The sequence below is a fragment of the Bombina bombina genome, chromosome 4 (assembly GCF_027579735.1).
Source record: "Bombina bombina isolate aBomBom1 chromosome 4, aBomBom1.pri, whole genome shotgun sequence".
NCBI classification, from domain to species: Eukaryota; Metazoa; Chordata; class Amphibia; order Anura; family Bombinatoridae; genus Bombina; species Bombina bombina.
Genome location: NC_069502.1, coordinates 611,820,495 through 611,848,179, shown reverse-complemented (window position 1 = coordinate 611,848,179; position 27,685 = coordinate 611,820,495). Strand labels below are relative to the sequence as shown.

The following is a 27,685-nucleotide window of genomic DNA, read 5'->3' as shown; positions in this document are numbered from 1 at the left end:
ATTGCTCTTAATTCTAGAATGTTTATTGGGAGGAGTTTCTCCTCCTGAGTCCACGATCCCTGAGCCTTCAGGGAATTCCAGACTGCTCCCCAGCCTAGAAGGCTGGCATCCGTTGTTACAATCGTCCAATCTGGCCTGCGAAAGGTCATTCCTTTGGACAGATGAACCGGTGACAACCACCAGAGAAGCGAATCTCTGGTCTCCTGGTCCAGATTTAGCAAAGGGGACAGATCTGAGTAATCCCCGTTCCATTGACTGAGCATGCATAGTTGCAGCGGTCTGAGATACAGGCGCGCAAATGGCACTATGTCCATTGCCGCTACCATTAAGCCGATTACCTCCATGCACTGAGCTACCGATGGGCTTGGAATGGAATGAAGGACACGGCAAGCATTGAGAATCTTTGATAACCTGGATTCCGTCAGGTAAATCTTCATCTCTACAGAATCTATAAGAGTCCCTAGAAAAGGAACCCGTGTGAGTGGTAACAGAGAACTCTTTTCCACGTTCACTTTCCACCCATGCGACCTCAGAAATGCTAGAACTATCTCTGTATGAGACTTTGCATTCTGAAAATGTCGTCTAGGTACGGAGCCACCGCTATGCCTCGTGGTCTTAGTACCGCCAGAAGTGAGCCCAGAACCTTCGTAAAAATTCTCGGGGCTGTGGCTAACCCGAAGGGAAGAGCCACAAACTGGTAATGCCTGTCTAGAAAGGCAAACCTCAGGTACCGATAATGATCTTTGTGAATCGGTATATGAAGGTAAGCATCCTTTAAGTCCACCGTGGTCATATATTGACCCTCTTGGATCATGGGTAGGATGGTTCGAATGGTTTCCATCTTGAACGATGGTACCCTTAGGAATTTGTTTAAGATCTTTAAGTCCAAGATTGGTCTGAAGGTTCCCTCTTTTTTGGGAACCACAAATAGATTTGAGTAAAATCCTTGTCCCTGTTCCGATCGCGGAACTGAGTGGATCACCCCCATGATTAAGAGGTCTTGTACACATTGTAGAAATGCCTCTCTCTTTACTAGGTTTGTCGATAACCTCGAAAGATGGAACCTCCCTTGTGGAGGAGAGGATTTGAAATCCAGAAGGTATCCCTGAGATATAATCTTTAACGTCCAGGGATCCTGCACATCTCTTGCCCAAGCCTGGGCAAAGAGAGAAAGTCTGCCCCCCACTAAATCCGTCTCTGGATAGGGGGCCTTGACTTCATGCTGTCTTAGGGGCGGGAGTAGGCTTTCTGGCCTGCTTGCCCTTGTTCCATGACTGGTTGCCTTTCCAACCTTGTCTGTAACGAGCAGTAGTTCCTTCCTGTTTTGGAGCGGAGGAAGTCGATGCTACTCCTGCCTTGAAGTTACGAAAAGAAAGAAAATTAGACTGTTTGGCCTTTGGTTTGGCCCTGTCCTGAGGAAGGGCGTGGCCCTTACCTCCCGTAATGTCAGCAATAATTTCCTTCAAGCCGGGCCCGAATAAGGTCTGCCCTTTGAAAGGAATGTTAAGTAGTTTAGACTTGGAAGTTACATCCGCTGACCAGGATTTAAGCCAGAGCGCTCTGCGCGCCTGTATGGCGAATCCGGAATTTTTAGCCGTAAGTTTGGTTAGATGTACTACGGCATCTGAAACAAACGTATTAGCTTGCTTAAGGGTTCTAACTTTGCTCAAGGCCTCATCCAACGGCTCTGTGCGAATCGCCTCTTCCAGAGACTCAAACCAGAATGCCGCTGCAGCCGTGACAGGCGCAATGCATGCAAGAGGCTGCAATATAAAACCCTGTTGAACAAACATTTTCTTAAGATAACCCTCTAATTTTTTATCCATTGGATCTGAGAAAGCACAGCTATCCTCCACCGGGATAGTGGTACGCTTGGCTAACGTAGAAACTGCTCCCTCCACCTTAGGGACCGTCTGCCATAAGTCTCGTGTGGTGGCGTATATAGGGAACATTTTTCTAAATATCGGGGGAGGGGAAAAAGGCACACCGGGTCTATCCCACTCCTTACTGAAAATTTCTGTAAGTCTTTTTGGTATAGGAAAAACGTCAGTACACACCGGTACCGCATAGTATCTATCCAACCTACACAATTTCTCTGGAATTGCCACCGTGTCGCAATCATTCAGAGCCGCTAATACCTCCCCTAGTAAAACACGGAGGTTCTCAAGCTTAAATTTAAAATTTGAAATTTCTGAATCCGGTCTCCCCGGATCAGAACCGTCACCGACAGAATGAAGCTCACCGTCCTCATGTTCTGCAAGTTGTGACGCAGTATCAGACATGGCTCTCGTGTCATCAGCGAGCTCTGTCCTTAACCCAGAGCTATCGCGTTTGCCCCGTAATTCGGGCATATTATATAATACTTCTTTCATAACATTAGCCATATCATGTAAAGTGATTTGTAAGGGCCTAGATGTACTAGGTGTCTCAATCCTACGCATCTCCCGAGCAGGAGACGCAGGTACTGACACGTGAGGAGAGTTAGGCATAACTTCCCCCTCGTTGTCTGGTGATAGCTTCTTTATCGGTACAGATTGACTTTTATTCAAAGCAATATCAATACAATTGGTACACATCGATCTATTGGGCTCCACATTGGCTTTTGAACATGATGAACAAACAGTTTCCTCTGAATCAGACATGTTTAAAACAGACTTAGCAATGAAACTAACAAGCTTGGAAATCACTTTCAATAAGTTTTACAAGCAATATAAAAAACGCTGCAGCGCTTCAAAAATACAGATATAATTAAACAATTCTTAACAAGAAGTGTACTATTAGCAGAGGATTGCACCCATTAGCAAAAGGATGATTAACCCCTCGATACCCAAAACGGATAAAACAGATATCAATTAAGATTTAACGCTTTTAATCACAGTCAGCACACTGTCACAGATCCGCTGTGACTGATTACCTCCCTCACAAATGAAATTTGCAGACCCCTGAGCTCTCTAGAGACGTCCTGGATCAAGGAGGAAGAAGCAGAAAGACTGTGCAATAATTTTAACTGCGCAACAAGGCGCTAAAACAAGGGCCCTCCCACTCCAATCACAACAGTGGGAGCCCTGATATAACGGTTTCCATGCAGAAAAATATGTTAGCCATGTGGAAAAAATCATGCCCAAAGCGATTTATCACCAAAGTACCTCACAAAAAACGAATAACATGCCAGTAAACGTTTTATTAAAAAACAACATTTTTCAATGTCATGCAAAGCTATCACTAAGCCTGCTACCAGTCGCTACCACTGCAGAGAAGGCTTAAGTATTATTTCAGTGTTAACAGTATTTTCTCCCTAGAATATAACTCGACTGCGCATACATTTATCAGCCTGATACCAGTTGCTACTACTGCATTTAAGGCTGTACTTACATCATACAGTAACAGCAGTATTTTCTCAGTCAATTCCATTCCCAGAAAATAAAGTACCGCACATACCTCATTTGCGGAGGACCCCGCATGCTATTCCCAGTTTCTGAAGTTACCCCACTCCTCAGAATGTCGAGAACAGCCAGTGGATCTTAGTTACGCCTGCTAAGATCATAGATAAAAAACGCAGGCAGTTTCTTGTTCCAAATACTGCCTGAGATAGAAAAACAGCACACTCCGGTGCCATTTAAAATAACAAACTTTTGATTGAAGAATAGTTAAGTAAAAACTCCAGCTCCTCTCGCGACCTCCTTCTTTGTTGAGGGTTGCAAGAGAATGACTGGATATGACATGTGAGGGGAGGAGCTATATAGCAGCTCTGCTTGGGTGATCCTCTTGCAACTTCCTGTTGGGAAGGAGAAAATATCCCATAAGTAATGGATGACCCGTGGACTGAACACACTTAACAAGAGAAATAATTTGTTATTTTGAATTAATATTCCACGAGAATGTCAATAGATTATTTGCATTTACGGTGAAAATTCATATTCATACAAAATACTTTTATGTTTCATAGTATCCCTATAAACTATCACATAGTATAAGTAAACGTTCTATATCCACTCCTAATATTATTCACTGAAACCTTATTTATTTCATAAGGTATACGGTAATCACCGTTGTAGACCACTCCCTAATAAAAAAAATTAACCGAGACCTTATTTATTTCATAAGGTATAAGGTAACACCGCCAAAGACCACTGTCTAATGAATTTTTACTTTATCCAATCATCACGATTAATCCATCAGTTGATGATGGAATATATTTAATTAAATTTGATGCCTACTGTTATTATACTACTTGCACTTCATCCCAATATTTAACACTGTTTATCACTTAAACCAGTTTAGGTTATTGCACATCGTGTTAGCTATTCACTTTTTCCTTTAGTCTCTCTCACGGCAATCAACATTACGTACCACCTCTTATGCGATCTTCACATTTAGTTGATAATACAATACCGGTAGCTCGAATCATTATCTTAGGTTTACTATATAATATCATGGTCTGACTTTATATTGGGAATTGAAAAATGCTTTTATTTAACATCGTATCTGTCAATAAACATGATCCTCTGATATTATATATAATCAATTATTTCTACAACTATCATAATCTATGGTAATATTTTAAATACTCCTAATAAATCTCCCTCTAAAACTAAGATCATAACAAGCACAAATATCGTATCTCAAATCCTCGCTCTTGCAAAAAACATAATTTATGTAAGAACTTACCTGATAAATTCATTTCTTTCATATTAGCAAGAGTCCATGAGCTAGTGACGTATGGGATATACATTCCTACCAGGAGGGGCAAAGTTTCCCAAACCTCAAAATGCCTATAAATACACCCCTCACCACACCCACAATTCAGTTTAACGAATAGCCAAGAAGTGGGGTGATAAAAAAGTGCGAAAGCATAAAAAATAAGGAATTGGAATAAATTGTGCTTTATACAAAAATCATAACCACCACAAAAAAGGGCGGGCCTCATGGACTCTTGCTAATATGAAAGAAATGAATTTATCAGGTAAGTTCTTACATAAATTATGTTTTCTTTCATGTAATTAGCAAGAGTCCATGAGCTAGTGACGTATGGGATAATGACTACCCAAGATGTGGATCTTTCCACGCAAGAGTCACTAGAGAGGGAGGGATAAAATAAAGACAGCCAATTCCTGCTGAAAATAATCCACACCCAAAATAAAGTTTAACGAAAAACATAAGCAGAAGATTCAAACTGAAACCGCTGCCTGAAGTACTTTTCTACCAAAAACTGCTTCAGAAGAAGAAAATACATCAAAATGGTAGAATTTAGTAAAAGTATGCAAAGAGGACCAAGTTGCTGCTTTGCAAATCTGGTCAACCGAAGCTTCATTCCTAAACGCCCAGGAAGTAGAAACTGACCTAGTAGAATGAGCTGTAATTCTCTGAGGCGGAGTTTTACCCGACTCAACATAGGCAAGATGAATTAAAGATTTCAACCAAGATGCCAAAGAAATGGCAGAAGCTTTCTGGCCTTTTCTAGAACCGGAAAAGATAACAAATAGACTAGAAGTCTTACGGAAAGATTTCGTAGCTTCAACATAATATTTCAAAGCTCTAACAACATCCAAAGAATGCAACGATTTCTCCTTAGAATTCTTAGGATTAGGACATAATGAAGGAACCACAATTTCTCTACTAATGTTGTTGGAATTCACAACTTTAGGTAAAAATTCAAAAGAAGTTCGCAACACCGCCTTATCCTGGTGAAAAATCAGAAAAGGAGACTCACAAGAAAGAGCAGATAATTCAGAAACTCTTCTAGCAGAAGAGATGACCAAAAGGAACAAAACTTTCCAAGAAAGTAATTTAATGTCCAATGAATGCATGGGTTCAAAAGGAGGAGCTTGAAGAGCTCCCAGAACCAAATTCAAACTCCAAGGAGGAGAAATTGACTTAATGACAGGTTTTATACGAACCAAAGCTTGTACAAAACAATGAATATCAGGAAGAATAGCAATCTTTCTGTGAAAAAGAACAGAAAGAGCAGAGATTTGTCCTTTCAAAGAACTTGCGGACAAACCCTTATCTAAACCATCCTGAAGAAACTGTAAAATTCTCGGTATTCTAAAAGAATGCCAAGAAAAATGAAGAGAAAGACACCAAGAAATATAAGTCTTCCAGACTCTATAATAAATCTCTCGAGATACAGACTTACGAGCCTGTAACATAGTATTAATCACGGAGTCAGAGAAACCTCTTTGACCAAGAATCAAGCGTTCAATCTCCATGCCTTTAAATTTAAGGATTTCAGATCCTGATGGAAAAAAGGACCTTGTGACAGAAGGTCTGGTCTTAACGGAAGAGTCCACGGTTGGCAAGAGGCCATCCGGACAAGATCCGCATACCAAAACCTGTGAGGCCATGCCGGAGCTACCAGCAGAACAAACGAGCATTCCTTCAGAATCTTGGATATTACTCTTGGAAGAAGAACTAGAGGCGGAAAGATATAGGCAGGATGATAGTTCCAAGGAAGTGATAATGCATCCACTGCCTCCGCCTGAGGATCCCGGGATCTGGACAGATACCTGGGAAGTTTCTTGTTTAGATGGGACGCCATCAGATCTATTTCTGGAAGTTCCCACATTTGAACAATCTGAAGAAATACCTCTGGGTGAAGAGACCATTCGCCCGGATGTAACGTTTGGCGACTGAGATAATCCGCTTCCCAATTGTCTATACCTGGGATATGAACCGCAGAGATTAGACAGGAGCTGGATTCCGCCCAAACCAAAATTCGAGATACTTCTTTCATAGCCAGAGGACTGTGAGTCCCTCCTTGATGATTGATGTATGCCACAGTTGTGACATTGTCCGTCTGAAAACAAATGAACGATTCTCTCTTCAGAAGAGGCCAAAACTGAAGAGCTCTGAAAATTGCACGGAGTTCCAAAATATTGATCGGTAATCTCACCTCCTGAGATTCCCAAACTCCTTGTGCTGTCAGAGATCCCCACACAGCTCCCCAACCTGAGAGACTTGCATCTGTTGAAATTACAGTCCAGGTCGGAAGCACAAAAGAAGCCCCCTGAATTAAACGATGGTGATCTGTCCACCACGTTAGAGAGTGTCGTACAATCGGTTTTAAAGATATTATTTGAGAAATCTTCGTGTAATCCTTGCACCATTGCTTCAGCATACAGAGCTGAAGAGGTCGCATGTGAAAACGAGCAAAGGGGATCGCGTCCGATGCAGCAGTCATAAGACCTAGAATTTCCATGCATAAGGCTACCGAAGGGAATGATTGTGACTGAAGGTTTCGACAAGCTGCAATCAATTTTAGACGTCTCTTGTCTGTTAAAGACAGAGTCATGGATACTGAATCCATCTGGAAACCCAGAAAGGTTACTCTTGTCTGAGGAATCAAAGAACTTTTTGGTAAATTGATCCTCCAACCATGATCTTGAAGAAACAACACAAGTCGATTCGTATGAAATTCTGCTAAATGTAAAGACTGAGCAAGTACCAAGATATCGTCCAAATAAGGAAATACCACAATACCCTGTTCTCTGATTACAGACAGAAGGGCACCGAGAACCTTTGTAAAAATTCTTGGAGCTGTAGCTAGGCCAAACGGCAGAGCCACAAACTAGTAATGCTTGTCCAGAAAAGAGAATCTCAGGAACTGATAATGATCTGGATGAATCGGAATATGCAGATATGCATCCTGTAAATCTATTGTGGACATATAATTCCCTTGCTGAACAAAAGGCAATATAGTCCTTACAGTTACCATCTTGAACGTTGGTATCCTTACATATCGATTCAATATTTTTAGATCCAGAACTGGTCTGAAGGAATTCTCCTTCTTTGGTACAATGAAGAGATTTGAATAAAACCCCATCCCCTGTTCCGGAACTGGAACTGGCATAATTACTCCAGACAACTCTAGATCTGAAACACATTTCAGAAATGCTTGAGCTTTTACTGGATTTACTGGGACACGGGAAAGAAAAAATCTCTTTGCAGGAGGTCTCATCTTGAAACCAATTCTGTACCCTTCTGAAACAATGCTCTGAATCCAAAGATTGTGAACAGAATTGATCCAAATTTCCTTGAAAAAACGTAACCTGCCCCCTACCAGCTGAGCTGGAACGAGGGCCGCACCTTCATGTGGACTTAGAAGCAGGCTTTGCCTTTCTAGCTGGCTTGGATTTATTCCAGACTGGAGATGGTTTCCAAACTGAAACTGCTCCTGAGGATGAAGGATCAGGCTTTTGTTCTTTGTTGAAACGAAAGGAACGAAAACAATTATTAGCCCTGTTTTTACCTTTAGATTTTTTATCCTGTGGTAAAAAAGTTCCTTTCCCACCAGTAACAGTTGAAATAATGGAATCCAACTGAGAACCAAATAATTTGTTACCCTGGAAAGAAATGGAAAGCAAAGTTGATTTAGAAGCCATATCAGCATTCCAAGTTTTAAGCCATAAAGCTCTTCTAGCTAAGATAGCTAAAGACATAAACCTGACATCAACTCTGATAATATCAAAAATAGCATCACAGATAAAATTATTAGCATGCTGAAGAAGAATAATAATATCATGAGAATCACGATGTGTTACTTGTTGCGCTAAAGTTTCCAACCAAAAAGTTGAAGCTGCAGCAACATCAGCCAAAGATATAGCAGGTCTAAGAAGATTACCTGAACACAGATAAGCTTTTCTTAGAAAGGATTCAATTTTCCTATCTAGAGGATCTTTAAACGAAGTACCATCTGACGTAGGAATAGTAGTACGTTTAGCAAGGGTAGAAATAGCCCCATCAACTTTAGGGATCTTGTCCCAAAATTCTAATCTGTCAGACGGCACAGGATATAAATGCTTAAAACGTTTAGAAGGAGTAAATTAATTACCCAATTTATCCCATTCCTTGGAAATTACTGCAGAAATAGCATTAGGAACAGGAAAAACTTCTGGAAAAACCACAGGAGCTTTAAATACCTTATCCAAACGTTTAGAATTAACATCAAGAGGACCAGAATCCTCTATTTCTAAAGCAATAAGTACTTCTTTAAGTAAAGAACGAATAAATTCCATTTTGAATAAATATGAAGATTTGTCAGCATCAACCTCTGAGACAGAATCCTCTGAACCAGAGGAATCATCAGAATCAGAATGATGATCTTCATTTAAAAATTCATCTGTAGGGAGAGAAGTTTTAAAAGATTTTTTACGTTTACTAGAAGGAGAAATAACAGACATAGCCTTCTTAATGGATTCTGAAACAAAATCTCTTATATTATCAGGAACATTCTGCACCTTAGATGTTGAAGGAACTGCAACAGGCAATGGTACTTTACTAAAGGAAATATTATCTGCTTTAATAAGTTTGTCATGACAATCAATACAAACAACAGCTGGAGGAATAGCTACCAAAAGTTTACAGCAGATGCACTTAGCTTTGGTAGATTCAGCACTTGACAGCGATTTTCCTGTAGTATCTTCTGACTCAGATGCAACGTGGGACATCTTGCAATATGTAAAAGAAAAAACAACATATATAAAGCAAAATTGATCAAATTCCTTAAAAGACAGTTTCAGGAATGGGAAAAAATGCCAAAGAACAAGCTTCTAGCAACCAGAAGCAATAAAAAATGAGACTAAAATAATGTGGAGACAAAAGTGACGCCCATATTTTTTCGCGCCAAATAAGACGCCCACATTATTTGGCGCCTAAATGCTTTTGGCGCCAAAAATGACGCCACATCCGGAACGCCGACATTTTTGGCGCAAAATAACGTCAAAAAAATGACGCAACTTCCGGCGACACGTATGACGCCGGAAACGGAAATAGAATTTTTTGCGCCAAAAGAGTCCGCGCCAAGAATGACGCAATAAAATGAAGCATTTTCAGCCCCCGCGAGCCTAACAGCTCACAGGGAAGAGTCAAATTTTTTGAAGGTAAGAAAAAAATTATTAAATCAAATGCATTATCCCAAATATGAAACCGACTGTCTGAAAATAAGGAAAGTTGAACATTCTGAGTCAAGGCAAATAAATGTTTGAATACATATATTTAGAACTTTATAAACAAAGTGCCCAACCATAGCTTGGAGTGTCACAGAAAATAAGACTTACTTACCCCAGGACACTCATCTACATATAGCAGATAGCCAAACCAGTACTGAAACGAGAATCAGTAGAGGTAATGGTATATATAAGAGTATATCGTCGATCTGAAAAGGGAGGTAAGAGATGAATCTCTATGACCGATAACAGAGAACCTATGAAATAGACCCCGTAGAAGGAGATCACTGCATTCAAATAGGCAATACTCTCCTCACATCCCTCTGACATTCACTGCACGCTGAGAGGAAAACCGGGCTCCAACTTGCTGCGGAGCGCATATCAACGTAGAATCTAGCACAAACTTACTTCACCACCTCCATCGGAGGCAAAGTTTGTAAAACTGAATTGTGGGTGTGGTGAGGGGTGTATTTATAGGCATTTTGAGGTTTGGGAAACTTTGCCCCTCCTGGTAGGAATGTATATCCCATACGTCACTAGCTCATGGACTCTTGCTAATTACATGAAAGAAATAGGTTGATTATGTTGCAACATTCAGCTGGTTATACCCATGTTCAAATTGAAACAGCGTATCATATGTTTGTGAACTTTAGCCAAATGTATTGTATATATAGAATATGTTTGTGCACAAAATAAAGTACGATCTGATATGGTCAAACACGCTCGCTCAGACATCCAATTCAAACTAGTCAGTTACGTCACTATGTAAACAAAGCCACATCTTTACTATGATTGGCTGAATTACTTGACTTACCCCCATCAAGGCGGAGTCACTGGGAATAAAAACCCGCCGTTAGAGAACCTCCGTAAACTAGTGATGTGCAGTTCGGTTCTTTTGGGTGAATCGGTTCATTTCGGAAGGTTCGATTAACTGAACCGGTTCATGAACCGATTCACCAGTTCACCTACTGAACATGAGGTAGAGGCTCTACCTCATGTTCAGTAGGTGAACTGTAGAGCCGCAGATTCGTTTCCTGCAGTGCTGTATGTAAATGACTCAGTGTACTGTAACTCTAATGAATCATTTAGATAACAGTACACTGATTCAAATAACAGGTCACACTCACAGCGGTTCTCAACAGACCCCTGCAATTACATTAACCCATTCAGCATCCCATGTTTGTGTGTATATATATATATATATATATATATATATATATCCTATATTATAAAAGACAAGTGTTTGTCTGAAGCCGTCATGCGCAGTACAGACAAACACTTGGCCTTAGACAGCTGATCGCACGCGCAGGGGTGAAACACAGCAGCGCGAGGACCGGGCAGCACAGCTGATCGCACGCGCAGGGGGAGTGAGAGAGGACCGGGCAGCACAGCTGATCGCACGCGCAGGGGGAGTGAGAGAGGACGAGAGAGAGAGAGAGAGAGAGAGAGAGAGGACGAGAGAGAGAGAGAGAGAGAGAGAGAGAGAGAGAGAGAGAGAGAGAATGAGAGAGAAAATGAGAGAGAGAAAATGAGAGAGAGAAAATGAGAGAAAATGAGAGAGAGAATGAGAGAATGAGAGAGAGAGAGAGAATGAGAGAGAGAGAGAATGAGAGAGAGAGAGAGAGAGAATGAGAGAGAGAGAGAGAATGAGAGAGAGAGAGAGAATGAGAGAGAGAGAGAGAATGAGAGAGAGAGAGAGAGAGAGAGAGAGAGAATGAGAGAGAGAGAGAGAGAGAGAGAGAATGAGAGAGAGATAATGAGAGAGAGATAATGAGAGAGAGAGAGAGAATGAGAGAGAGAGAGAGAGAGAGAGAATCAATTACATATAACACATAACACAACACGGCCCGTGTGAACGGGCTTTAGGACTAGTATATATATAATTTGTAGCTGTTGCTAAGTAAAAGTTAGCTTAGATATAGAGGAAGAACAACAAATTATATATATATATATATATATATATATATATACACAAATATATATATATATATATATATATATATATATATATATATATACACAAACATGGGATGCTGAATGGGTTATTGTAAGTTGCAGTTAGGGGGTAAATGCAGGGGTCTGTACCTGATATTTGAATCAATGTACTGTTAGTTAACTCGTATGCAATGAATCTGTCTGTTAACAGTACACTGAGTCGTTTGCTAACAGTTCACTTCTTTTGAATCAGTGAACTGTTAACAGACTTATTCATTGCAGACGAGTTAGCTAACAGTTCACTGATTCAACAACACTGGTAATATGATCCTAGAGTGAGATTCTGCTGTGTGATTCATTAAAGGAGGAGTTAGCAGAGCAGAACTCACCCTAGGATCGTATTACCAGGGCTGCTGATGACTCAGGAACTGAACTGTTTCAAACAAATCAGTTCAGTCTGATGTACTGATTCATTCAGTTCAGTGAAAAGATCCGGTTCAAATGAACAATTCGTTCATGAACCGGACATCACTATCGTAAACCCTTTGATAAAGCTGAGGCACTTGGCGAAACATGTCAGGGGAGGTTGGGAGAAAATGGGCTCCTTAGATTTGTGTTTTTTAACTTAATGTAGCAGGAATCGACTTAGAATAACTAATCAACTTGCATCTTAGGTTATTTTACTAGTCACTTTGTGACTTAGAACTTATTTAATCTTTAGTAATACTTAACGTAATGCAGAGTTGTGACTCACTCAGATAGCCGCAAGTGAGCCTACAGCAATACCTAGCAGTGTGGGATTTAGAAGCTAAAATTCAATATCAGCAGAATTGGTACAAATTAAATTGGTTGTAATTTAACTGTTGGTTCCCCAAGGAGGGACATTAACTAACTTAAGTATTTTTGCTCTTACTATGGAGAGCTAGATAAGCGTTTTTACAGCTTACATATTATATAGGTGTTTTTGATTTGACAAGCTTGAATCGTAGCTCTCATTTTGCTTCATATAGGGAGCAAATCACGACTCTTAGCAAGCAATTATACATAGTATGTAGTGATTGAACAATCCATACTTCATATGAAATATAGACTTTTTGAGCGTATTTCTGATACGTGTCATAAGTACAATTCTAGTAATATCTAGACTGAAAATACATAGATCAGTTTTGTGTTATTCACCATAACCAACTAGTAGAAACTAGCAGTTTTATTAGTGGTGCTCAATCTGTACGGTCTTGTGACTGTAGATATTAGAACTGGTTTTCAGCATCACCTAATTTAATACTATAAACTGCTTTAATAGGTTTCGTTTAAACCGAATATTTGAATTAAAACACTATCCGGCTAATACAGTAGTAATGTAACCTAATCCAATATATTGAGTTATTACCAAGGTGTTAATTTAATTCTCAGTCATAATGTTATTGAAGGCTGAGGGATCACCTTTAAATATATATGTGGACATAGTGTATTATTGGTGAAATATACATCATAGCAGTTATTGTTGGTTTCTCTTATATAGTTAACATTGAAACAAATTATTTACTGGATTTAGCCATAATGATTGGTCTACTTCCAGCATAACCTGTCATATTTTGTCAATGTTAAGATAAAAACCTTCTTTATAAATATAACACATTACTAATAATCTATGTACATGGTATATAACTATATACCATAATCACTATATTCACATTACCAACACAATACAACCACTGACTTGAATTTTAATTTGAACCCTCCCACTTCCTGCGCTTTTTTTACCTGGAAACTGATAATAGTCTGTCTTAAGGCTATGGATTTACATTACATCCTAGGTCTGTATATAAAGACCTAGACTATTATTATTAACTAGCAATCGATACTTAGTAGGATATCACTCTGCTGCTTTAATTTAAGTTGATATTCATTTCCTGTGGTTTTAAATGTAATAGTCCTTCCGTCCTAATAAAAGTTATATTTTAATTTATTCTCTTCAGTGTACCCGCCTCTTGTAACAGAGGTTCTAATTCCACAACATAGGGAATTTGAGTGCTATCTAGGTGTACAACCACGGAGATCCATATCTCCATTTGTTTCTAGGTTTCTGAATAGTTGACCTGAAGAGGAGGATTGGGTACATAGACAGATCGCTCTTTATCAACGTCATCATTGAATTTCACTGCACTGCAGCGATCAAGTGCGCAACCGCACGAAACATGCCTGCGTGAGGTCTGATCGCTGACATTGGGTGCGATCCGATATAGATCGTAGTTTGCGGCGCAAACGAGGGAACCCGCGTCGCCCGCAGTTTCAGCTCGCAACTCGAGCTATCCCATATACTGCGCCGTCAGATGCTAAAGTGCCGTAAGTCTGATAAACCAGAGATGTCCAGAAATCTGTGCAAGTACAAATTTCTGGCGTCGCCAGTGACTTACGGCACGTTAGAAACTGCCGGCGCCTACAAAACCTGACTAAAGTCTAAATCACCCGCACTGTCTAACACGCCTCCCTAACATAGCCCGACACGTCTAACCCTCTATCCGCTATCCCCCCTCACTATCCTAACAATAAAATATGTATTAACCCCTAAACCGCCGCTCCCGGAGCCCGCCGCAACCTAATAAAATTATTAACCCCTAAACCGCCGCCATCTATATTAAATCTATAACCCCCTAAAGTGAGCCCCTAACACCGCCGCCATCTACCTTACCTACCCCCTAAAGTGAGCCCCTACCCCGCCGCTATCTAATCCCCCCATTACCGCCGCCAGCTATATTAAATTATTTAACCCCTGAAATACTAAACTATCCTTACCACTAAACCTAAGTCTAACCCTACAAATAGCCCTGAAAAGGGCTTTTTGCGTGGCATTGCCCCAAAGTAACAGCTCTTTTGCCAGCCCTTAAAAGGGCTTTTAGCGGGGCTTTGTCACAAAGTAAACTGCTCTTTTGCCTACAATCTACATCCCCCTACACCGCGGCCACCTATAATAAATGTATTAATCCCTAATCTAATCCCCTTACACCGCCGCCAGCTATATTAACCCTAATTATATAAGGTTAATATAGTTAATATAGTTATTATATTATATATATTAACCCTAATTATATTAGGGTTAATATCGTTATTATATTATATATATATATATATATATATATATATATATAAAAAAAGTATAATAACCCTATCTAACTCTAACATCCCTAACTAAACTCTTATTAAAATAAATCTAATATTAATATTATTAATTAAAATATTCCTATTTAAATCTAAATACTTACCTATAAAATAAATCCTAAGATAGCTACAATATAATTAATAATTACATTATAGCTAAATTAGGGTTTATATTTATTTTACAGGTAAATTGTTAATTGTAAATCGGATTGAACTTGAATCTGATTGGCTGATTCAATCAGCCAATCAGATTTTTCTACCTTAATTCCGATTGGCAGATAGAATCCTATCAGCCAATCGGAATTCGACAGACGCCATCTTGGATGACGTCATTTAAAGGAACCTCATTCGTCGGGAAGTCGTCGTCGTGCCGGATGGATGCTCTGCGGCGGAGGAGCGAAGAAAGAAGATTGAAGATGCCGATTTGCTTGAAGACATCGCCGATGGAAGAAGACTCTCTGCCGCTTGCTTCAAGACATCGCCCGGATGGAAGATGACTTCACTGCCGCTTGCTGGAAGACATCGCCCAGATAGGATGAGGAGTTCGGCCCGGCTGGGTGAATACAAGGTAGGGAGATCTTCAGGGGGGTAGTGTTAGGTTTATTTAAGGGGGGTTTGGGTTAGATTAGGGGTATGTGGGTGGTGGGTTGTAATGTTGGGGGGTGGTATTGTGTTTTTTTTTTCAGGCAAAAGAGCAGTTTTCTTTGGGGCATGCCCCGCAAAAGGCCATTTTAAGGGCTGGTAAGGTAAAAGAGCTTTGAACTTTTTTTAATTTAGAATAGGGTAGGGAATTTTTTTATTTTGGGGGGCTTTATTATTTTATTAGGGGGCTTAGAATAGGTGTAATTAGCTTAAAAATCTTGTAATCTTTTTTTTATTTTTTGTAATTTAGTGTGTTTTTTTTTGTAATTTAGTTTAGTTTATTTAATTGTATTTTTAGATAGATATTTGTAGTTTATTTAATTTATTGATAGTGTAGGTGTATTTGTAACTTAGGTTAGGATTTATTTTACAGGTAATTGGGTAATTATTTTAATTAGGTAGCTATTAAATAGTTCATAACTATTTAATAGCTATTATACCTAGTTAAAATTAACAATTTACCTGTAAAATAAATATAAACCCTAATTTAGCTATAATGTAATTATTAATTATATTGTAGCTATCTTAGGATTTATTTTATAGGTAAGTATTTAGATTTAAATAGGAATATTTTAATTAATAATATTAATATTAGATTTATTTTAATAAGAGTTTAGTTAGGGTTGTTAGGGTTAGATAGAGTTAATATAGTTTATATAAATACTATAGTAACTATATTAACCCTAATATAATTAGGGTTAATATAGTTAATATATATAATGTAATAACTATATTAACTATAATATACTTAGGGTTAATATAGATAATATAGCTGGCAGCGGGGTAGGTAGATTAAATTAGGGGTTAATAATTTTAATATAGATGGCGGCGGTGTAAGGGGTTCACATTAGGGGATAGATCAGTTAGATGGTGGCGGTTTTAGGGGCTCACAGTAGGGGGTTAGTTTATATAGATGGCGGCGGTTTAGGGGTTAAATACTTTATTAGGGATTGCGGTGGGGGATCGTGGTTGACAGGGAGATAGACATTGCGCATGCGTTAGGTGTTAGGTTTATTTTAGCAGCCAGTTTAGGGAGTTACGGGGCTCCAATAGTCAGCGTAAGGCTTCTTACGGCTGCTTTTTGTGGCGATGTGAAAATGGAGTAAGATTTCTCCATTTTCGCCACGTAAGTCCTTACGCTGTATATTGGATACCAAACTGCGTGGGTTTGGTATACCTGCCTATGGCCCAAAAAACTACGGGCGACGGCAGAAATATACGCGCGTAACTTCTAGGTTACGCCGTATATAGGATACCAAACCCGCGCAAATATTGGCGTTGCCAGCTTTTGCGGGCGACTATTTTTATCGGATCGACCCCATTGTGTCTACTTCTTTTTATTAGTGCTTTTCACAGCTGCTTTTTTTGATGTCATGCTTTTACCCTTTACACAAATAAAGCATCATATTTTTTATGTTACATTGGAGTCCTTATTGCGCTCATCTGTCTTTGGATTTATATATATATATATATAAAGAAAATGTAAGGAAAAAGTCTTGTGCAACTTTTAAGGAAGATATAATATATTACAGCTGCATATTAGCATACAACAGCTTGTGCAGTGCTACTCACTGCTTTCACTAAACCAAATGTGTTACAGCAGGGCTTGTCAAATGATCGAGAGGCTAGGAAGCAGTGGCCTGTACCACAAGGGATCCCAAACTGTGACCGCAGCATTTAGTTGCTTCTCAGGCTATCACTGTTACAGATTAGCTTTATGACTGCTCTAGTTACTGCAGTCTACCCTCACAGATGGGAGGGGTGGGGCTCCTACACACACACACATGCCATCATGCAATCACTGCTTCACACACTATCTTTAAAGGGACATAAAACTAATTGTTTTTCTTTTGTGATTCCAAAGGAACATGTGGTTTTAAACAACTTTCTCATTTACTTCTATTATCTAATTTGTTTTGTTCTCTTGATATCCTTTTGTTTAAAAGGATACCAAGGTAGGCTCAGAAGCTGCTGATTGGTGGCTACACTTATATGCCTCAAGTTATTGGCTCACTCAATGTGTTCAGTTAGTTCCCAGTAATGCATTGCTGGTTCTTCAACAAAGGTCTACCAAGAGAATGAAGCAAATTAGATAATAGAAGTAAATTGGAAAGTTGTTTAAAATGGTATGTTCTATCTTAATCACAAAAACTAAATTATGCTTACCTGATAAATAACTTTCTTTTACGATATGACGAGTCCACGGATTTCATCCTTACTTGTGGGATATTAACCTCCTGCTAACAGGAAGTGGCAAAGAGCACCACAGCAGAGCTGTATTTATAGCCCCTTCCCCTCCACCCTCAGTCATTCAGCCGAAGGTTATAGGAAGAGAAAAGGAAAGGCTAAAAAGGTGCAGAGGTGACTGAAGTTTTCAAAAAATAAAATAAACCTGTCTTAAAATAACAGGGAGGGCCGTGGATCGTCATATCGTAAAAGAAAGTAATTTATCAGGTAAGCATAAATTTAGTTTTCTTTTACAAAGATATGACGAGTCCACGGATTTCATCCTTACTTGTGGGAAACCAATACCAAAGCAACAGGACACGGATGAAAGGGAGTGACAAGACAGGAACCTAAACAGAAGGCACCATTGCTTGAAGAACCTCTCCCCCAAAGATAGCCTCAGAAGAAACAAAAGTATCAAATTTGGAAAATTTGGAAAAAGTGTGAAGGGACGACCAAGTCGCAGCCTTACAAATCTGTTCCACAGATGCATCGTTTTTAAAAGCCCATGTGGAAGCCACAGTCCTAGTAGAATGAGCCGTAATTCTTTCAGGAGGCTGCTGTCCAGCAGTCTCATATGCCAGGCGGATGATACTTCTCAGCCAAAAAGAAAGAGAGGTAGCTGGAGCTTTCTGAACCCTACGCTTTCCAGAATAAACAATGAATAATGAAGATGATTGACATAAATCCTTAGTTGCCTGTAAGTAAAACTTTAAGGCACGGACCACGTCCAAGTTATGTAACAGACGCTCCTTCTTAGAAGAAGGATTAGGACACAAGGAAGGAACAACAATTTCCTGATTAATATTCTTATTTGAAACAACCTTAGGAAGGAACCCAGGTTTGGTACGTAAAACCACCTTATCAGAATGAAATCTGAGATAAGGCGAAACACACTGTAATGCTGAAAGCTCAGAAATTCTTCGAGCAGAAGAAATAGCAACCAAAAACAGAACTTTCCAAGATAATAGTTTAATATCTATGGAATGCATAGGTTCAAACGGAACCCCTTGCAGAACTCGAAGAACTAAAGTCAAACTCCAGGGAGGAGTAATAGGTCTAAATACAGGCTTAATTCTAGATAGAGCTTGACAAAAAGACTGAACATCTGATACATTTGCCAAACGTTTGTGAAACAGAATTGTCAAAGCTGAAATTTGTCCCTTTAAGGAACTTGCTGATAACCCTTTCTCCAATCCTTCTTGGAGAAAAGACAAAATCCTAGGAATCCTAACTTTACTCCATGAGTAACCCTTGAATTCACACCAATAAAGATATTTACGCCATATCTTATGATAGATCTTTCTAGTGACAGGCTTTCTAGCCTGTATCAAAGTATTGATAACTGAATCAGAGAATCCTCGCTTCGATAAAATCAAGCGTTCAATCTCCACGCAGTCAGTTGCAGAGAAATTAGATTTGGATGTTGCAAAGGACCTCAAATGAGAAGGTCCTGTCTCAACGGAAGTTTCCACGGTGGCAGAGAGGACATGTCCACTAGATCCGCATACCAAGTCCTGCGTGGCCACGCAGGCGCTATCAGGATCACTGAAGCTCTCTCCTGTTTGATTCGAGCAATCACGCATGGGAGGAGAGGAAACGGCGGAAACACATAAGCTAGGCTGAACAACCAAGGTACTGCCAAGGCATCTATCAGTTCGGCCTGAGGATCCCTTGACCAGGATCCATATCTTGGAAGCTTGGCATTCTGACGAGATGCCATCAAATCCAATTCTGGTCTGCCCCATCTGAGAATCAATGAGGCAAATACCTACGGGTGAAGTTCCCACTCCCCCGGATGAAAAGTCTGTTGACTTAGAAAATCTGCTTCCCAGTTCTCTACCCCTGGGATGTAGATCGTTGACAGATGACAAGAGTGGGCCTCTGCCCAACTGATTATCTTGGATACTTCTATCATCGCTAAGGAACTCCTTGTTCCCCCCTGATGATTGACATATGCCACAGTCATTATGTTGTCCGACAGGAATCTGATGAATTTGACTGAAGCCAACTGAGGCCACACCTGAAGCGCATTGAATATTGCTCTCAGTTCCAGAATATTGATTGGAAGTAGAAACTCCACCGGAGTCCAAACACCCTGAGCCTTCAAGGAGTTCCAAACTGCACCCCAGCCCAGAAGGCTGGCATCTGTTGTCACTATCACCCACGAGGGTCTGCGGAAACAAGTCCCCTGGGACAGATGATCTGGCGACAACCACCAAAGAAGAGAGTTTCTGGTCTCTTGATCCAGAATTATCTATGGAGATAAAACCGCATAATCCCCATTCCACTGACCGAGCATGCACAGTTACAGTGAAAGCGAGCAAACGGAACGATGTCCATTGTCGCTACCATTAATCCGATTACCTCCATACACTGAGCCACTGATGGCCGAGGAATGGACAGACGTGCTCGGCAAGCATTCAAAATCTTTGATTTTCTGACCTCCGTCAGAAAAACTTTCATGGCGACCGAGTCTATCAGAGTTCCCAAGAAAGGAACCCTTGTCTTTGGAACATGTGAACTCTTCTCTATGTTCACCTTCCAGCTGTGAGATCTCAGAAAAGACAACACTGTGTCCGCGTGAGATTTTGTCAGATGATATGTTGACGCCTGAATCAGAATATCGTCCAGATAAGGCGCCACCGCTATCCCTTGCAGTCTGAGAACCGCCAAAAGAGACCCTAGAACCTTTGTGAAGATTCTGGGTGCTGTGGCAAAACCGAAAGGAAGAGCCACAAACTGATAATGTTTGTCCAAGAAGGCAAACCTTAGAAACCGATGATGATCTTTGTGGATTGGAACATGAAGGTAAGCATCCTTCAAATCCACGTTAGTCATTTTTTGAGCCTCCTGGATCATTGGCAAAATCGTAAGAATTGTCTGGTCTATCCCATTCCTTACTAATAATTTCCGAAATTCTCTTAGGAACCGGAAAAACATCAGTGTAAGTAGGAATTTACAAATATTTATCCATTTACACAATTTCTCTGGAGGAATCACAATAGGATCACAATCATCCAGAGTCGCTAAAGCCTCCCTAAGCAAAAGGCGGAGGTGTTCAAGCTTAAATTTAAATGACATAGCATCCGAATCTGTCTGAGGCAAAACATTCCCTGAATCAGAAATTTCACCCTCAGACAGTAATTCCCTGATCCCCCAACTCAGAGCACTGTGAGGGAACATCAGAAATAGCTAATAAAGCATCAGAGGATTCAGTATTTACATTAATACTTGACCTACTGCGTTTACCCTGCAACACTGGTAATTTAGACAATACCTCTGTAAGGGTAGTTGACATAACTGCAGCCATCTCCTGCAGAGTAAAGGAATTAGACGCACTAGAAGTACTAGGCGTCGCTTGTGTGGGCATAAAAGGTTGTGACACTTGGGGAGAATTGGATGGCATATCCTGATTCTCTTCAGACTGAGAATCATCCCTAGGCACACTTACTTTATTTAAAATATGCTTTTTACATTGTAAAGCCCTATCAGTACAAAAGTTACACAATGTTAGAGGGGTTGCATAATAGCTTCTAAACACATAGAGAAACCTCAAAGTCAGACATGTTGAACAGACTAGTAATACCACAAAAGTCGTTTAAACACTTATTTATAGCATAAAATAAAAATTAGAAAAAAAAAACGTGTACTGTGCCTTTAAAAAAAGAAAAAGTGAACAATTTTTCCAAAATGCACAAAAATCGTTAAATTATTCCCAAATTTAACTTAATATCGTTGGTTAATCCAAAAATTACTGCACACAGAAGCAAGGGCAGAAATAAGGCTTTAGAAGTACTTATATCAACATGTAGTCAAAAGATTGATAAAAAACACACTCTGCACCTCGCCACAGCTCTGCTGTGTCGCCTACCTGCCCCCAGGGTACTTCAAATCAAGTTTCCAACCCTTCAGACCAGCTACACAGTTCAGGAGCCACCGAGTTACTGTTTGCTGCTGCTAAGCCTGTAGAAATTGCACCAAAATAGACTCCGCCCCTTAAGGTCAAAAGTCAGAGTAGGCACAAACAACACTGCATGGAAATGCAGTTTTGCACTAAAGTAAAAATACACACACAATATAACCCTCAAGCATAAAACCAATAAGTTTTAAGTGCCAAAAATAAAAAACATAAAACATAGTTTTTATATTGTCTCCCATGTCACATAATGCCCAAATATCAACTAATGATAAATATAAAATAGGGACTCCAGTAACACCCCTCTTATTAAAATAGGTTTTACTGCTTAGCCCATTCCCATACAGGGAAATAATGCCAGCCAGTTCTGATACACCAAGTCTCCTCAGAAAAAAAGGCTGCACATACCTTAATGCTGCTTGTAGCATGATAGCGGTCTCCACACTGAAGATGTCTCAGGGTTAACTTCAGAAGTCTTGTGGGAACCAGCGTGGATCTTAGTTCCAAATGCTAAGATCATCAAACTTCAGGGCAGAAATCTTCTTCCATATCCCCCTGAGGAAAATAGTACGCACCGGTACCATTTAAAATAAAAAAACTTCTTGATTGAAGAAACTAAAACTAACACCTCACTTTACCATGTCTTCCTAGTATAACACAGGCAAAGAGAATGACTTGGGGTGGAGGGGAAGGGGAGGGGCTTTATATACAGCTCTGCTGGGGTGCTCTTTGCCACTTCTTGTTAGCAGGAGGTTAATATCTCACAAGTAAGGATGAAATCAGTGGACTCGTCATATCTTTGTAAAAGAAATACATTTTTTGGGTTTCATGTCTCTTTAAAATGAAGGTTAAACACTGACTTTTAAAAAATGGCCCCTGCCCCGTGAACAAAACCAGCCCAATGACATAAGATTTTTAGAGTTGATAATTTTAAAGAAATGCCTAAACCGCTCTGATTCTGATTTTTTTTGTTTTTCCATTAAAAAATAAATGCAACGCTTTTGAACCTACATTTGTGCATCCTTCCTTTTTTTCTTTTACTATCTACTTAAAGGGATATGAAATTCAAAACTTTTCTTTCATGATTCAGATAGAGAATGCAATTTTAAGCAACTTTCTAATTTACTCCTATTATCAATGTTTATTTGTTCTCTTGGAATCTTTATTTGAAAAGCAGGAATGTAAACTTAGGAGCCGGCTCATTTTTGGTTCAGAACCTGGGTAGCGCTTGCTGATTTGTGGCTAAATGTAAATGAAAAAAATTTGGATTTAGCATCCCTTTAATAGAGATGGCTTAGAGGGCTCAATTACAATTTTCCATAAATGAATAACTTTATAAGATTTAGATTCTTGAACATGATCTATGGCAATGTGCCTCATACAAACCTTACACAACCTGCTTTTCGATTGCATAAAGTTAAAGAGCGCCACTTTATAGATACACTGAATCAGTGCTCTTTGCTATTACGGCTTTATGTGATTTAGAATGCTGTAAAATAAAAAGGCCAGGGACAAAATAAGCTTTTGTTGAAAATGCTGCTTGAACAGATAAGAATCATTGAAAGGTTAGAGAATGTTGTTTAGTTTACAGGATACTTACACGGTCACAAAGTTCCTCAAATGTACAGTCGGCAATGGATCCACAGGCTTTGCTGAGCTTCAACTCTCTGCCTTGCACTTTCAAAATCCTTGGTCTTGTTACTATGGGAACATGAACAAAAGCTCAGTCTTGTCTGGATAATTACCCTAAAATTCATCCCTTACAGCTAGGAAACGCATAGCTTGATGAATAATAGCACATGATTCAACACATAAATTAGACAAAATGCTTATACAATGACTGCCTCTTGAGTGTGGCATCAACCCATATAAAGCAATGGGACTTATTAATTGGTCAGTAGAGATTGGGCATTGTGTTTTAAAAGCATTCTCTTTCAAGAGAAATTAACTTACGTACCATCATTTTGTTTCTGAGCCAGCTCATCAAACAGTCTATCCATGACAGCCTCCACATCAGGTTCACTTGTGCTACAGTTGAAAAGATTAATAAAATGTGAAATTAATAACACTTGAGGCCAATATCAAACATCTTAGCTTTTTGCCCATACAGCTTTACATACATATATATTTCATTATATTTCAGCAAATAGGAGAATCATGCTCTAAATACAAACATAACATTTGTAATATATTTAAAACTGCAAACTTTAATAATCAAAAAGAAAATGTCATTTTAGTTTCTTTTACTAAACCATTAATAAATTGGCTTCTCATAATGAAGCAACACTGATTATGTAAAACCATTACTACTAACTAGGTTTACAGAATGGAGGTTTTTTGGCTTTTAACTACATGGGAAGCAAAAGCAGACAAACCCAAAAATCAAACATACTGTTAATCTTTAATTGTTGAGTACATTGCAATGTATTGCTCTGAGGAGTGGCCTCTTTTGATCATCTTTTTTATGGTGAAGTGGTTCTTAACAACCCAAATTTCCTATGTGATATTTGGCATAGGATAGCAAAGCCTGATTACCTATTTTTCAAGTATAAAATTAGTTTGATGATGTATTTGTTGATTGTCTACAGTGGAATAACTAGAACCTGCTTGGTCCCAGGACAAAATAACGTAGGGAAGGAGGGATCTCCTCCACAGATAATCACCTTAGTGCCTTTTACATCATATATAAAGGTACATGCATGTTTAGGTCTATATGCCAGCTTGTATATTTATCATCAATCCCACCCAGGTACCTCTATAACATCTCAACTACACAAAACAGCTGTGTAGTAAGAAAATCCGAACTTTCAAAAGGGTTATGTTACACGTGGAAAGCTTCTACAGCCAGATGAGCAAACAAACATTCCAATCCATTTTAGATAGTGTTGTGTAAGGGATCAGGACATAAGAACAATGAATTAATATTTAAAAACTTTAAATTAACCTAGCATGTGTGTGCCCATGGCAAATGAAGAAATGATATGCATGCTCCTTCTCTTTGCGTGCTTATATTTTGGTTTGTCGCTCTACCTTACTCTTCTCTCTGTCTCAAATGTGTCCAGTCACTATTCTCTATTCCCTTTCAAACTTTCTTACCTCTTATCTACTTTCCTTCACTAATTTTTATTCTCCTTCATTAATCTGTCTGATTGTGACTTTCTCCATTTCTTCTACTCTCCAAGCATCAGCCCTTTTCCCTTTACCATTTCTTTTTTTCCCTTTCCTTTTTCTCTCCGTATTTTTTGCCATTTCTCATAACCCGGTTTCTTCCACACTTTGTCTAATGCACCTTACTTCATAAGATTTTTGATGATGCCCCCCCTGCTGATTACCACTGTATGGCTGTCTAATGTTTACTATGCCTCAGTGAGCCTTTAGTATCTCCATTTTATTGTTTTGTCTTCCAATTAAAATCCCTGATATCAACAGACGTGCCATATGAATGTTGTTTGCCACTTTGCCATTATCACACAACATTTATTACATGACAGAGGGAAGTTGACAAGCTCTTAGGACTCTGCTTGCTGAAAATGTTAAAGAAGCAACATTACTGATACTAAAGCATGAAGTGTAATCACTACCATTTTATCTCCATATGCTCGTTCTCTTTCCAATAGATTTAGGCCAATGGTAATAGCATTACTATTTTGATTCTCTGCATTTCTGCAAGGTCTGTATGCCAGGGTCTGTTGAAAATAAATAGGTGAAGAACGGATAAAAAAAAAAAAATCATGGAAGCTAATGTCCCACAAACTGAAGCCGAAAAAAGGCTGGACTTTTTTTCCAATACACTTGATTGGGCAAAAATGAATACCGATTTATTAATAATGCCTAAAGACCCTATTCATTATATCAAACATATATTAAAATTCCAATGGCTGTGCATAGAGTGGGATTTCCCCCCCCTATCTTTTTGCTGCTTTATGAGAGTAGATCATTCGACCGAAGACAAGCAAGAAAAAAAGGAGAAACTATAGGGTGCAGTGGTGACTGTAGTTTAAAAATAAAAAACACCTGCCTTAAAACGACAGGGCGGGCCGTGGACTGGATACACCACAAGAGAAATAAATTTATCAGGTAAGCATAAATTTTGTTTTCTCTTGTAAAGGTGTATCCAGTCCATGGGTTCATCCATTACTTGTGGGATACCAATACCAAAGCTTTAGGACACGGATGAAGGGAGGGACAAGGCAGGAACTTAAACGGAAGGCACCACTGCCTGTAAGACCTTTCTCCCAAAAATAGCCTCCGAAGAAGCAAAAGTATCAAATTTATAGAATTTCGAAAAGGTATGAAGCAAAGACCAAGTCGCCGCCTTACAAATCTGTTCAACAGAGGCCTCATGTTTAAAAACCCATGAGGAAGCTACTGCTCTAGTAGAATGAGCTGTAATTCTTTCAGGAGGCTGCTGGCCAGCAGTCTCATAAGGTAAGCGTATTATACTTCTTAGCCAAAAAGAAAGAGAAGTTGCCGAAGCCTTTTGGCCTCTCCTCTGTCCAGAGTAGACAACAAACAAAGCAGATGTTTGACGAAAATCCTTCGTAGCTTGTAAATAAAACTTTAAAGCACAAACCACATCAAGATTGTGTAATAGACGTTCCTTCTTTGAAGAAGGATTAGGACATAGTGAAGGAACAACAATCTCCTTATTGATATTCTTATTAGATACCACCTTAGGAAGAAACCCAGGTTTGGTACGTAACACTACCTTATCTGCATGGAAAATCAGATAAGGGGAATTACATTGTAAAGCAGATAACTCCGAAACTCTTCAAGCCGAGGAGATAGCTACTAAAAACAGAACTTTTAAAGATAAAAGTTTAATATCTATGGAATGCAAAGGTTCAAACGGAACCCTTTGAAGAACTTTAAGAACTAAATTTAAACTCCATGGCGGAGCAACAGGTTTAAACACAGGCTTGATTCTAACTAAAGCCTGACAAAACGCCTGAACGTCTGGAACCTCAGCCAGACGTTTGTGCAAAAGAATAGACAGAGCAGAAATCTGTCCCTTTAAGGAACTAGCTGACAATCCCTTCTCCAATCCTTCTTGGAGAAAAGATAATATCCTAGGAATCCTGACCTTACTCCATGAGTAACCCTTGGATTCACACCAGTGAAGATATTTACACCATATCTTATGATAGATCTTCCTGGTGACAGGCTTTCGAGCCTGAATTAAGGTATCAACGACCGATTCAGAAAAACCACGCTTTGATAGAATCAAGCGTTCAATCTCCAAGCAGTCAGACGTAGAGAAATTAGATTTGGATGTTTGAAGGGACCTTGAAGTAGAAAGTAGAAGGGCCTGCCTTAGTGGCAGAGTCTATGGTGGAAAAGATGACATGTCCACCAGATCTGCATACCAAGTCCTGGGTGGCCACGCAGGGGCTATCAAGATCACTGAAGCTCTCTCCTGCTTGATCTTGACAACCAGACGTGGGAGGAGAGGAAACGGTGGAAATACATAAGCCAGATTGAAGGACCAGGGCACTGCTAGAGCATCTATCAGCGCTGCCTTGGGATCCCTGGACCTGGACCCGTAACAAGGAAGCTTGGCATTCTGACGAGACGCCATGAGATCCAGTTCTGGTTTGCCCCATAGTTGAATCAGCTGGGCAAATACCTCCGGATGGAGCTCCCACTCCCCCGGATGAAAAATCTGCCGACTTAGAACCGCCTCCCAGTTCTCTACTCCTGGGATATGGATAGCTGAGAGATGGCAAGATTGAACCTCTGCCCATAGAATTATCTTTGAAACCTCCAACATTGCCAGGGGGCTCCTTGTTCCCCCCTGATGGTTGATATAGGCTACAGTCGTGATGTTGTCCAACTGAAATCGGATGAACCTGACCGCAGC

The 27,685-nt window shown here is 39.6% G+C and overlaps 1 protein-coding gene across 3 annotated transcripts in view; it reads right to left on the bottom strand.

The window, feature by feature from the left end:
* AFG1L (AFG1 like ATPase) overlaps positions 1 to 27,685 on the bottom strand; it is a 763,812-nt gene that overhangs the window by 128,417 nt on the left and 607,710 nt on the right. For all 3 annotated transcript variants that reach the window (XM_053710609.1, XM_053710610.1, XM_053710611.1), the window contains 2 exons: positions 23,783 to 23,853; positions 23,426 to 23,526 (listed from right to left, as the gene is read on the bottom strand). In XM_053710609.1, the coding sequence (XP_053566584.1) occupies positions 23,426 to 23,526; positions 23,783 to 23,853 (172 nt within the window). The remainder of the gene's footprint in view (positions 1 to 23,425; positions 23,527 to 23,782; positions 23,854 to 27,685) is intronic.